The sequence below is a fragment of the Syngnathus scovelli genome, chromosome 20, assembly GCF_024217435.2.
Source record: "Syngnathus scovelli strain Florida chromosome 20, RoL_Ssco_1.2, whole genome shotgun sequence".
In the NCBI taxonomy this organism is placed as follows: domain Eukaryota; kingdom Metazoa; phylum Chordata; class Actinopteri; order Syngnathiformes; family Syngnathidae; genus Syngnathus; species Syngnathus scovelli.
In genome coordinates, this window is record NC_090866.1 from 8,783,993 (window position 1) to 8,796,364 (window position 12,372).

The 12,372-nt window shown below is 39.2% G+C and overlaps 2 protein-coding genes across 3 annotated transcripts; one reads left to right on the plus strand and one right to left on the minus strand.

Moving 5' to 3' along the window:
* Window positions 1-943: 943 nt before the first annotated feature.
* Window positions 944-10,296, minus strand: knl1 (kinetochore scaffold 1). Its single transcript, XM_068649330.1, has 26 exons — window positions 10,148-10,296; window positions 9,859-9,893; window positions 9,739-9,778; window positions 9,571-9,630; window positions 9,415-9,497; window positions 9,285-9,340; window positions 9,184-9,205; window positions 9,069-9,112; window positions 8,935-8,987; window positions 4,377-8,831; window positions 4,171-4,306; window positions 4,003-4,052; window positions 3,819-3,917; window positions 3,625-3,740; window positions 3,448-3,538; window positions 3,218-3,334; window positions 3,064-3,148; window positions 2,860-2,922; window positions 2,727-2,766; window positions 2,524-2,628; window positions 2,336-2,427; window positions 2,067-2,120; window positions 1,811-1,920; window positions 1,604-1,725; window positions 1,399-1,524; window positions 944-1,317 (listed from the first exon to the last, which is right to left on the minus strand). Exons 2-26 carry the CDS (start codon window positions 9,885-9,887, stop codon window positions 1,221-1,223), a joined length of 6,345 nt encoding a protein of 2,114 aa, XP_068505431.1. The 5' UTR covers window positions 9,888-9,893; window positions 10,148-10,296; the 3' UTR covers window positions 944-1,220.
* On the plus strand, window positions 10,291-12,319 carry knstrn (kinetochore localized astrin (SPAG5) binding protein). 2 transcript variants are annotated; one of them, XM_049758021.2, is made up of 9 exons: window positions 10,291-10,355; window positions 10,852-10,930; window positions 11,007-11,115; window positions 11,202-11,231; window positions 11,314-11,413; window positions 11,476-11,590; window positions 11,665-11,726; window positions 11,851-11,925; window positions 12,026-12,319. In XM_049758021.2, the coding sequence occupies exons 2-9, from the start codon at window positions 10,912-10,914 to the stop codon at window positions 12,152-12,154; spliced, it is 639 nt and encodes a 212-aa protein (XP_049613978.1). In that variant the 5' UTR covers window positions 10,291-10,355; window positions 10,852-10,911; the 3' UTR covers window positions 12,155-12,319. The 2 variants fall into 2 exon arrangements, with proteins under 2 accessions (XP_049613978.1, XP_049613977.1); XM_049758020.1 differs by lacking the exon at window positions 10,291-10,355 and adding an exon at window positions 10,484-10,611.
* Window positions 12,320-12,372: the final 53 nt, after the last annotated feature.

Sequence of the window (12,372 nt, forward strand, 5' to 3'; positions counted from 1 at the left end):
TCCGTGTGTGTGTGTGTGTGAATGTGTTGAGTGGGAGAGGAAGAGAGGGGGTGAGGAGGGGGGGATCAAGCTCTATTCCTTCTATTCATATCCCTCTGGGAGCACATGCCACCAGAACTAATTACCTGCCTGCAAGGACCAATTAAGTCGGCCCCCTAATGCCACATAACAAGATAACTTCAGCTGTCCGGGAGGCGTACAGGAGTGCATTGGTGGGGGGTAGGGTCTCTGATAGCGATGAACATGAGAACACGCCATTGATGTTTGGAGTCAACTTTGAAGAACAGCACTCTATTGTATAAAACAAAAGAGAGCGTCAAGAAACAAACAGTTTTTTTTTTTTTTTTTTATAATGAGGTCTTCCTGAAAATGATGCACAGCATCCGAACAACAAATCAAAGCCTTTAGTGGCTTTCGATCTTCTGAAACCAATTTCAGCACCCTGCCGCACAGGGGTTGATGTCAGGCGGAGACACTGACGAGGTTAGTACTGTGAAATAGTGCTTCGAGGTGTGCGTATAAAAGAGTTGCCTGAAGCCAAATGATCCATCGAATTGAATTAGTGATCACGATTGACAATGTAAATACCTCTAAATCAGGATAAAAGTGTTACAAGGGAAGGAAAATGGTGTCAATATTTATGATGCGGTTTATTTGAAGGTGGAGGTAAACAGTTTTGTTAAAGCTGACTCACCTGATCTGCTTTTTAAAGGTGACGGTTTGACAAGTCACCTTTGACCTTTGATGTCAGGGCATCAGACAGAAATGGACAGTCAAACATCTCAGAGGGTTGGTTGTCTCTCTTCATTTGACCTTTCAAATGTCAGTCTTGAGTCACCCAAAAGACAATGGAGCAAAAAAATGCACATTTTTGACATTATTTTTGTCAACCAGCTGTGATTGAACTCCTGGTCTGGAGACATTATAGAAAAACCCCTAAAGCTAATTCCAAAATGTTTATTTGAATATGAATAATACACACCAATGGGTCTTTAAGAAACATAAAATCTTACAAAAACATATTCACTGCAGTAACAAGAGAATTCCAAACATTACTACAAAATCACTAACCTCAACATCTTAATTTGGGAACCAAAATTAAGTAGAACATCATTGCCATCTACAGGTCAATGAGGGAACTGCAGCCTGACAAAATACAACAACATAATTCTGCAGATAGGAATCCAAAAACCTTTACAAAGGGGCATATTGTACAACTTTCAACAAAGTAAATCACAGTTGATCTTTTTGATAGTCTTTGTCAATAGGTTTCTGCCTGTGGAGAAAGACTTGAGAATCTGGTCAATTTGCTCGGCCCTGCACACACACAAAAAATCTCATAAAATTTTTTGCTATCGCTCAGGGATGTCCAAACTGTTTTAACGTGGTCATACGTACCTTGCATCTCCAAAGAAGTTTCGAAAGCTATGCACATGAAGAACATAGCACTGTTTGGCCAAGCTGACTGACAAAACGACCTCAAACCTGGAACGTCTCCTCAGACTGCTGAAGACAATATTCACCCTAGAACAAGACCACCATATTAGTTGCAATAACACCTGCAACATAAAAACGATGTCAGCCAATACATCAAAATTCTCACCGAGTGTCCTGACAGCTAACGTCCACAATGTTGAGCCGTGAACCTCCCCACATTTTCAGGAGTCGCAACTCCTCCCCCAAGAGCCGACAGGTACTCACCACCAAGGACAAGTCATGGAGCAGCTGCATAAAAGAAGAAAAATAGGTCAGAAACATCCATTGCAATTAGAATACAAATATTGTGAATCTGTGATCCATGCACACAGACCTTTGGGATGTGACTATTTGTTGGGTACTTCTCCACCCAGGCTGTTTCAAACTCGATATGCTGAGACAGCAGTTTGTGAGTAATGCGTGCGTGGCTCTGTGACTTTTCATCTAGATATAAAAATAAAAAACAAAAATCATTTGTTTGAGTCGATATAAAAATGTAATTTGGCATGACTTATGTAATAAATAATATTGTGTGGATGAGATTGCAAACTGTTTTTACTATGTATAACTACAGCTTGTTTTTTCCTTACCATCAAGGACAAATTTGAAATTGATCCGGGATGTTTTCCGATCAGGTTCCGCTCCTACAAAACAAAGACAGCACATTAATTATTTTGCCAGCTTCCACTCACATTCCAGAATCATGCAAGTTAGGTTAATTGAAGACTAAATTGCCCATAGGTGAGAATGTGTCCAAAGTCAGCCCGCCATTGGTTCAACATAATACTAAGTCGAGCTACTGAATTGAAAATAAGTAAAAATCATTATTTCTGCTGACAAGACAAAAAAATATATCTACCTGCGTGCACCAGCTGTAAACGCAATGTGTCGTAGAGGAAAGTGTACAGGGTGTGTGTTTCCGTCTTTTCTCTGACTCTCCATTCGGTCAGCCTGAGAAGACATTAAAAAATGTCAATCAAGGTCTTTGTGTATAGACAAATACCAATACGCAAATATAAACAGTTCACACTGCAAAGAGAAACTGACTTCTCAAGCACGCCGATGAAGCTCTGAAGATTTTTTGTCTCAGCTTTCAACTTGACCAATTTTCCTGAAGCTTGAGTTTTCTCCAACTCCAGTTCACATATTTGTCTGTGGTAAGAGGGAACGAAAGCAAACAATTGTGAATAATAATTGACATAAACTGTACGTATGTTTCAAAAGACTAATAATAATCATGATCTGTTTACCGGTTTTTGTCATCCAATGCCTCATTGACTTTTATCATCTCTGTTGAAAAGAAAAAAAAACATGTGGGTTCATTTAAGTGGACATCAAAGGTATATCATAAATTAAACAAAAATATGCGGAGTGCTATCATACCTTCTTGAAGTGACTTCAGACTTGGCATGTCTTCACCTCCTTTGTCTTCAACTGCAGCTAGTTCTGGTGAAGAGAATAAGAACAATAATGTAAGAGTAACCTTTGACCCTATGCTACCACCGGTACTACACTAACACAGTAAACAAAACAAATAAAATAATCAAGTAAAATGAACTTGTGAATAGTTTTCAGAGAAGACATTACCTGCTTCCAAATCACAAATGCAATCATCCAGAATTTTGATCATCTCGTTCGATTCAATTGTACTTTTGAACTTCTGCTGCTCATCCTGGAAAGAATCAGATGTCAATGTAAGATGAACCACTATAAAGTGTGTGTGTGTGTGTGTTGTAGTTACCTTAAGAGTCTGTACAAGGTTTGAATACAGGACCTCCTTCATTTCATGTCTGTGGATTTTGCTCATCTTTCTGTAGAAATTGTGTCTTTCTTTTAGTTTTACACCAAAAGATTTGATCTGTTGATTCAAACAAAAGCAGTCAATAATACAGCGTAGAATTCCGAGTCTAGAAAATGTACAATTTGGAGAAAAAAAAGTGTTAAGAATTATTCCAACAAAAAATTCAATACCTCCTTTTCTGTCCAGTCTTTCAAATCATCCCACAATTGGTAATTGATCACCTTGAGAGATTTGTTTTTGTCCAACATTCTGTAATTCAGCCTGAGAAAACAAAAGTGCAGAATGTCTTTTAAATTTTTTAAGACTATACTGTATTTGAGTGACAAACCCAAAAAAAATCCTCTTACCTTTCCACCTTTTCAGAGAGGTTATTGAAATCAGCTTCATAGACCGTTTTTTTAGGATGATATACATGTCTGTTTTTTAATACATCCATTGCCGAGCAACCAGTGGTATGTGGAAACTGAGCAAAAGAAAAAAAAAATATATTATTGCATGTCAGTTTAAAAAAATAATAATAATTTTGGGAGTATAAACCTACTTTGTCAGGAAGGATGCTTTGCCTCGGTTCATGGATCACAAAGTCTATGTTGAACAGTCTTAAGAACTCAAGCACGGTTATACTGCCATCCTTTAATTTCTGTAAAAAAAAAAATAAAAAAATGTAAATCGATCACTGGGTGTGGTGAGAAAATAAAATCCTGAATTTAAATCCGGAAACAAACCTGCACTTCACGGTCTTCAAGATGAGATTCCATCATGCTGTGTTTGAAAGCTGAAAATAAGAAACACTGATATTGATGCAACTGTATCACATTGTGACATCACAAAGTGACGACTGGGGCTGGTGAAAAAAAATCGATTTAGTTTCTTGAAAATAAAAACAAACTTACTAGGATTAAATGTAGCATCACACGAGCTGATGTTTGAGCGAGTACTGCTGGAAGAATCCATCGTGTGGTTTGACGAGGATGGAATTGTGGTGGTGTCCGCACGATGATCGATTTCGAGAACTTGAGCCTGTATTTCCTGGAAAGAAATCAAATACGGGAATGTTTTTACCGTCTGATAAATTAGGGGTTAAAATAAATTGACCTACCGTTGCAACAGTCTCAGGGAACATCACGCTGGACGATTTCATTTTCTTTTTGTTCTCTGTATCGTGTTCATCTGATGCCAAGCATCTTTTAGTTCCCTGGACTCCATCTGGGGTGTTTTCTTGAAGAACATTGTTCAGGAAGACTTCATCGATGCTAAACTCTTCCATAATAAATGAATTTTCTTTCGGGGGACTTTTGTCGTAGAGTATTTGGAAGGACTCGTCACAGCTAACGAGCTCTTCATCGCAAATGTTACGCACGTCACCGTCGTTCCACGTTTTCAGTTTATCGACAATATTGTCGATTTTTGTCCAACTCACAGATTTCTCCTGAGAGTTGCTTTGGTTGGATCGAGTTTTTCTTTGTGGGAGTTTTTGCTTAAAGCCTCCAGTTGATAGTGTTGACATCAGTTCTGTCGTCTTGAACGCAAAAGGGGATCCCACAATTGCAGTTCCTTGCGGACCGGATTGTGTTTCGGAATCCTCTACGTTTCCTGAGCCTGTTTTAATATCTGGGACAAATTCCGATACCGGAAGGTCGTTGTTGTATTTTGTGCTTTTGTCAGCGTCAGAATCCAAATTCGGCAAAAATGCAGTGCTGTCTGGAAGAATGACCTCAGAGGTCATTTTGTGGCTCAAGCGCCTTAATTTTAACTGAAGATCAGCGATACTTGACCGTCTAGACTTCCTTGAGGGACTTGAATGTCTGCCATGGTCAGTGGTACTAGGTGAACTTAACTTTTGCGATAAGGGACTAGTTTTATTTCTCAATTCAGCTTCTTTGCTATTTTGAGTTTCTTCTGAGTTGACAGGATCTGGACTTTCTACTGCATCTTGACTAGTTTCAAATCTTGTGGGGAGGCTTTGCGTCATATCCATCGCTGCGTCATTTGCTGAAAACCGGATCGTTTTTTCTTCTCGAGCAGGTACATGGTGGATATTTTTTGGTACTTCTGGCTCGGACTGAGTATCAATTACGGAGGTGAGGCTTTGCGTCATATCCATCGCTGCGTCATTTGCTGAAAACCTGATTATTTTTTCTTCTCCAGCAGGTACACGATGGATATTTCTTGGTACTTCTGGCTCAAGCCGAGTATCAATTACGGAGGTGAGGCTTTGCGTCATGTCCATCGCTGCGTCATTTGCTGAAAACCGGATCATTTTTTCTTCTCCAGCAGGTACATGACAAATATTTTTTGGTACTTCTGGCTCGCCCTGAGTATCAATTACGGAGGTGAGGCTTTGCGTCATGTCCATCGCTGCGTCATTTGCTGAAAACCTGATCATTTTTTCTTCTCCAGCAGGTACACGACGGATATTTTGGGGTATTTCTGGCTCGAGCTGAATATCAATCGCTGCCGTGAGGCTTTGTGTCACATCCATCGTTACATCATTTCCTGAAAACTGGATCGTTTTTTCTTCTCGAGCAGGTACACGGTGGACAGTTTTTGGTACTTCTGGCTCAAGCCGAGTATCAATCGCTGCCGTGAGGCTTTGCGTCATATCCATCACTGCATCATTTGCTGAGAACCTGATGGTTTTCTCTTCTCCAGCAGATACACGACGGATATTTTTTGGTACTTCTGGCTTGAGCTGAGTATCAATCGCTGCCGTGAGGCTCTGCGTCATTTCCATCACTGCGTCTGTGGCTGAAAACCTGATCGCTTGTTCTTCTCCAGCAGGTACACGACGGATATTTTTTGGTACTTCTGGCTTGAGCTGAGTATCAATCGCTGCCGTGAGGCTCTGCGTCATTTCCATCGCTGCGTCTGTGGCTGAAAACCTGATCGCTTGTTCTTCTCCAGCAGGTACACGATGGATACTTTTTGGTACATCTGGCTCGCGCTGAGTATCAATTACGGAGGTGAGGCTTTGCGTCATGTCCATCGCTGCGTCATTTGCTGAAAACCTGATCATTTTTTCTTCTCCAGCAGGTACATGACAAATATTTTTTGGTACTTCTGGCTCGCGCTGAGTATCAATTACGGAGGTGAGGCTTTGAGTCATATCCATCGCTGCGTCATTTGCTGAAAACCTGATCATTTTTTCTTCTTCAGCAGGTACACGACGAATATTTTTGGGTATTTCTGGCTTGAGCTGAATATCAATCGCTGCCGTGAGGCTTTGCGTCACATCCATCGCTGCATCATTTGCTGAAAACTGGATCGTTATGTCTTCTCCAGCAGGTACACGGTGGACAGTTTTTGGTACTTGTGGCTCAAGCCGAGTATCAATTGCTGCCGTGAGGCTTTGCGTCATATCCATCGCTGCATCATTTGCTGAGAACCTGATGGTTTTCTCTTCTCCAGCAGGTACACGACAGATATTTTTTGGTACTTCTGGCTTGAGCTGAGTATCAATCGCTGCCGTGAGGCTCTGCGTCATTTCCATCGCTGCGTCTGTGGCTGAAAACCTGATCGCTTGTTCTTCTCCAGCAGGTACACGACGGATATTTTTTGGTACTTCTGGCTCGAGCTGAGTATCAATCGCTGCCGTGAGGCTTTGCGTCATATCCATTGCTGCGTCATTTGCTGAAAACCTTATCGTTTTTTCTTCTCCAGCAGGTACACGATAGACATTTTTTGGTACTTCTGGCTCAAGCTGAGTATCAATTGCTGCTGTGAGGCTTTGCGTCATATCCATCGCTGCGTCATTTGCTGAAAACCGGATCATTTTTTCTTCTCCAGCAGGCACACGACGGATATTTTTTGGTACTTCTGGCTCAAGCCGAGTATCAATTGCTGCCGTGAGGCTTTGCGTTATATCCATCGCTGCGTCATTTGCTGAAAACCGGATCGTTGTTTCTTCCCCAGCAGGTACACGGTGGACATTTTTTGGTACTTCTGGCTCGGACTGAGTATCGATTACTGAGGTGAGGCTTTGTGTCATATCCATTGCATCATGTTTTGCTGAAAACTGGATTGTTCCCTCTTTTTTAGTAGGCTTATTGTGGGGTGCTCCTAGTTCCAAATATGTAGCAATATTTGCGGTCAGGTTTCCCGTCACATCCATCTCAACACCATTTGATGAATACCTGACAAGTTTCTCTTTTCTAGTATTGTGATGTGCTTCAGGTTCAAAGGGAGTGTCAATCACTTGCGTCATATCCATCGCTGTGTCATTTCCTGAAAACCTAATCGTTTTTTCTTCTCCTGCAGGTACACCACGGATACTTTTTGGTACTTCAGGCTCCAGCTGAGTATCAATTACTGAGGTGAGGCTTTGCGTCACATCCATCGCTACGTCATTTGCAGAAAACTTAATGACTGTATTCTCTCCTCCAGTATTTTTGAGTGTGCCTGGTTCAAATGGCGTATCAATGTTCACGGTAAGACTTTGGGTCATATCCATTGTACCGTCATTTGCTGTGAACCTCACAGTTCTCTCATCACTGGTAGGTAGATTGTCAGGGAACAACTGATGAAAAGCGGTTTGTCGACCTTTAGGGTGCCTTACCTGCGCAGGTAGGCAACGTTGGATATCGCATCTTTGAAATTCGGTCATATCTATGGTCAAGTTATCTTTGGGATGGATTGGACTTCCATTACATGGTTCCTCAGTTGCCTTAGCGAGAGGGTTAATCTGAGCCATTCCAGAATGTCCAGGATTAACTTGGGTGCCATTTGTTTTGAAGACTTTTGCAAGGAATTCTTCAAATTTGGGGTCCACATTTTTTTCAGATGAAGCCGATTGGCCAGTAGTCACTCTTTTCTTTTCCATAGATGACGCAAAAAGGGCTGATTTTTCTTCATGGAAAAAATTGTCCAAATTTGCATCTGTCATGTCCATACAGGCATCTTCTGCAGTGAATATCATTTTCTTCTCTGTGGATTGTTTTTTGAAAGTATCTTCTAGATTGGGTGATCCCAGGGTGATTCTGGTGTGTTTCTGCAGGGTCTTTGTGGTGGGGCTTGCTTGTGATGCCGTGCCAGACTGGGAATACATTTCTTGTTGGGGGAAAAAACACCGAAAGGGATCATCAGCATCATCTATCGATCCTGCAATGTGGCCCGTGTGAGAAACTGTCATATCCATCTTGCTCTCTTCATCTTGACAGAGTCCAATAGTCCCCATTTCAGAATGAACCAAAGTTGGATCTTGATTTTCCTTATCCACATCTCCTGTTGTAATCTGAGACATGTCCAACGTGGTTTCATCTGGTTCAACATTTGATCCATATGGGCTTGGAAGACGAGCAAGCAAGTTGTTGAAAAAAGGATCAAAACCGTTTGCGCCGTGACCGAGACTCAATTTCATTGATTTGCCGTCTCCTGAGGACATTGCTGTCTTCTTTCCACAAGAAAGCAAGGTTCTATTGTTCTGTGAAGCACCTACAAGATAGTCTTGATGGCCAGTGATGTTGATCGTTTGACTCTGGGTCATCTCCATGAAGCTATCCTCCCCGCTAAACGTCACTGTTTTCTCTCCAAAGACTTCTCCTGGTTCAATGTTGGCCTGAAAATTTGTAAAAGCTTCATTTTTGAACATCTTTGAGGAACATTACAATGATTCACATCTTAACTGTAGCAAATTGGTCAAGTAAAGAAGATCATCTCACATTTCCTTTTTGTTCATAGACATGAAGAGGTGCACCTATCAGTGGGTCCATTCCTAGATTGATTTTGGACACATACTATATTTACAATATACGCAACAGAAGAACAATGGAATGAAAACAAAAAGAAGATATACCCATTTTTTGATGGATCCCATCTTCACTAACTGACACTTGGGCACTACACAAAGGGAAATGAAAATGCTATATAAATCATTTTATTTTTTTAAGAAAATAAAGTCATCACATTACCTATTTTCTCCTGGCACTGATGCTAAGAAAAAGGATGTAAGAAAACAATTACAAAATTGCTCAGTATCTAATCACATGTAACCAAACTGAGACTTACATACCTGCAGACATTAACTCTTGAAATGGACTTCGGACCAGCGAGGCATTTTTCGCATCCCTTTGGAAAAGAAGAATGTATCAAAGTATGTTGCCATTATTTTAACACAAAGATATGTGTTTTATGTGTTTTACTTGGAATAAAGAAGAACATCATTGGCTAGTGCAAAAGTAACTCTTCTGGAATTTCTTTTATCAACTGGTTTGGCACATTCAACCTGGATGAAAATAATGCATTAGAAAAATGAAGTAATATTATAGAATAAGTGGGTAACCAAAATATCCATTTACCTCTTTTTCCTGTTGATTTGGATCGGGGAATTTTGCAGATTTACGTGGAGTTTTAAGAATCTTGAAAATCAAAACAGAATAATTATAAAACAGAACATAATTGTTTAAATGGTCTTTTGCCCCAATATAATATATTTAGTTCATCATTAGGTCATTTGAATTACTCACAGAAGATATTCGTCTCCTGTAGGAGCCTCCACTGTTTTCACTGCAATATAAATCCATCAATTCATTCCACAAAATCCAATCACAAGATATAAGAATATTTCCTTAATTGTTTTTACTTACTCATTTTTGTCAGAGTGCAAGGGCTCCATTTTCAACTAAATTAGTGAAGAAAAAACCCCCATTACTTTTCTCGTCACAAACAAATGATGGTGAACAGTTACAGTTTTTCAAATTTAGTTTTGCTTAACAAATGAAAGAACATATGCACTAATAAACGGGATTTGATATTCCTCAAAGAAATCATCAAGGTATTAACAAAATCTAAAATAAACAAAATCGGATTCGGGCTGTTAGTTTTTCAACTTAACATAAATAAGAGATCGGAAATAAATAAGAAAGTCAAACAAACCTCGCAGTGGTTACTTGCAAAAACCTCTTGGTAAAAATTGTTAAAGGTTACCGAATAATTTTATCCATAACATCAAGGCTAAAAATGTGGAAGATGAAGAAAGTCAATTGTTTTCGTTCTAACGTCAACTTGAAGCTAACGTCTGGCTATATGAATTTGCCGCCTCTGCGCATGCGCAGTGAACTTCTGGCGCTGTCTTCGCAATGAGGTATTTGTTATTCGTTAATTTACTTTACTAATTTGATTTTACCCAATTGTTTGATAATAATAACAATAATATAAAACTGTAAAATACTGGGAACATTTAATTTTTGGACTCTGGGAATTGAATACCGGTGGTAATGACGCCCACAGCGGAAATACAATGTTCAGCTTCCTTTATTTAAAATTAGTGCGGTTGGTTCGTAGTTGTTTGACTACACGTCTCAAGCAACATACTAGCCTATACTAGTTATACTAGTACGGTAAGGTGTATTTTTTAATTATTATTGTGTGTGATGCCAATGCCATAATCTAAAGTTGTTTCTGATACTTTACCAGTAATGTTGTTTCGCACGCTCGCACTATTATGTTGCTTTTGCGTTTGAAAACCCAAACTACTTGTAATTGTCGATTCCAATTCAAAATCTATGTACTGTGAAAAAAAAAAATTCAATGTAGTTAATTAGAAAGATACTTTCTTGTGTATGTTTATTTTTCACCAGAATAACCTTTATTCAGTCGAACAGCTAAACCGATAACTCGCTGACATCTTGAAGAGGACAATGTCAAAAATACCCAAAGGTCAGTTTTCTTCTTGTTGAATTTTATGTAATTGATTTAAAAAAAAAAAAAAACTATATCGAAATCTTTTCCACAGGACAGCTCCATACGGAGTCAAAGAAATCAGCCCATAAAAATGAAACAGCAACTTCAGCTAAGTCTCACCAAAAAGATGGTGTCCTCAGACAAAAAGAACACATATCACGGTGAGAAATCATTCATAACGTCCCTGAAAATGGATAAACATTTATCTGCTACATTAAATTGCCCCCATCCCACTTTTGTCCTCCAGAGAAAATGTTGCGCCAAAGGTCTACAAAGCGTAAGTCCATAAAATATTTTTTTCTTTGCAAGCAAAGTGGAGATTTAACCTTATTCATATAAACATATACTTTTTGTTTTAGGATTTCCTCAAGATATGAACTGCAGGCAGAACTAAAGGAGCAAAATCAACGATTGGTGGCTGCCAAAGAGGAACTGCAGAAAAACCTTACGGAAACACAGGTATAGAAAATAAACAACTCTGATTGATTTGAGTGTTTTTTACCCAAATTTTTAAAACACAGCAAAGGGTCAACCATCTGGAGCAGCAGTACAGTGAACTTGAAAACGAGAACTCTAAGGTACAGAAAAACCTCAAGGACTGCCAGACGATCCTAGTGTCTGCCAAAATAGACCCAAGTAAGTATGCGTCACAGTTTATTGTTAATTATTGTTTAGAACATTATGGAAATTCATTTTGGATTGCTACTTAGTTTCAGGAGAAGTAATTGGTGAAACGGCACGTCAGAATGAAGAACAAAGAAAAGAAGTCATGGTACGCACATATATTTCAAATTCTTTGCTCTACTTGATTTAATTTTCTATAAAGTGAAAGAGAATAGTATTAATATACATGTACAAGATTTCAAGTCAAAGACGACACTTTTGTCCGATTCCAGAGTGTCTCCACAGACCTGCTGAAAGAATTAAAAGATTTTGGTGACATTGCAACTCAGCAGCGTTCTCAACTGCAGGTGATATTATTATTATCATATTATGAATGATCAGTTTGTAACTTTGATATGTCACCATGAATGGTTTCAAATATTCGATTGTGTTGACATCCATTTTTAGGAACTCCAGAAAACGATGTTAGACCTAACTGAAGCACGAGAACAAATGATGCAAGAGAGGCAGGCCTTTGCTCTGGAAGTTGCCGAGTTGGAAAAAGCGCTCACGGAGGCAGAAGCTCTCTTATTGTAAATATATTCAATGGCCTTTTTTTTTTAAATGTGTTGGCGAGTTAATATAGATTAAAATGTTTTGTTGTTCATGTACAGTATATGTTTGGGTCCATTATATGCCTTTAAATGCCATTGTTTTCAGTCTTGATACCTAATAAATGTTCTTATTTTGTCTTCAAAATAATGTGCTGCAGATGTGTACAGTTCTCATTATTGTCAATGTCGTATTTCAAAACA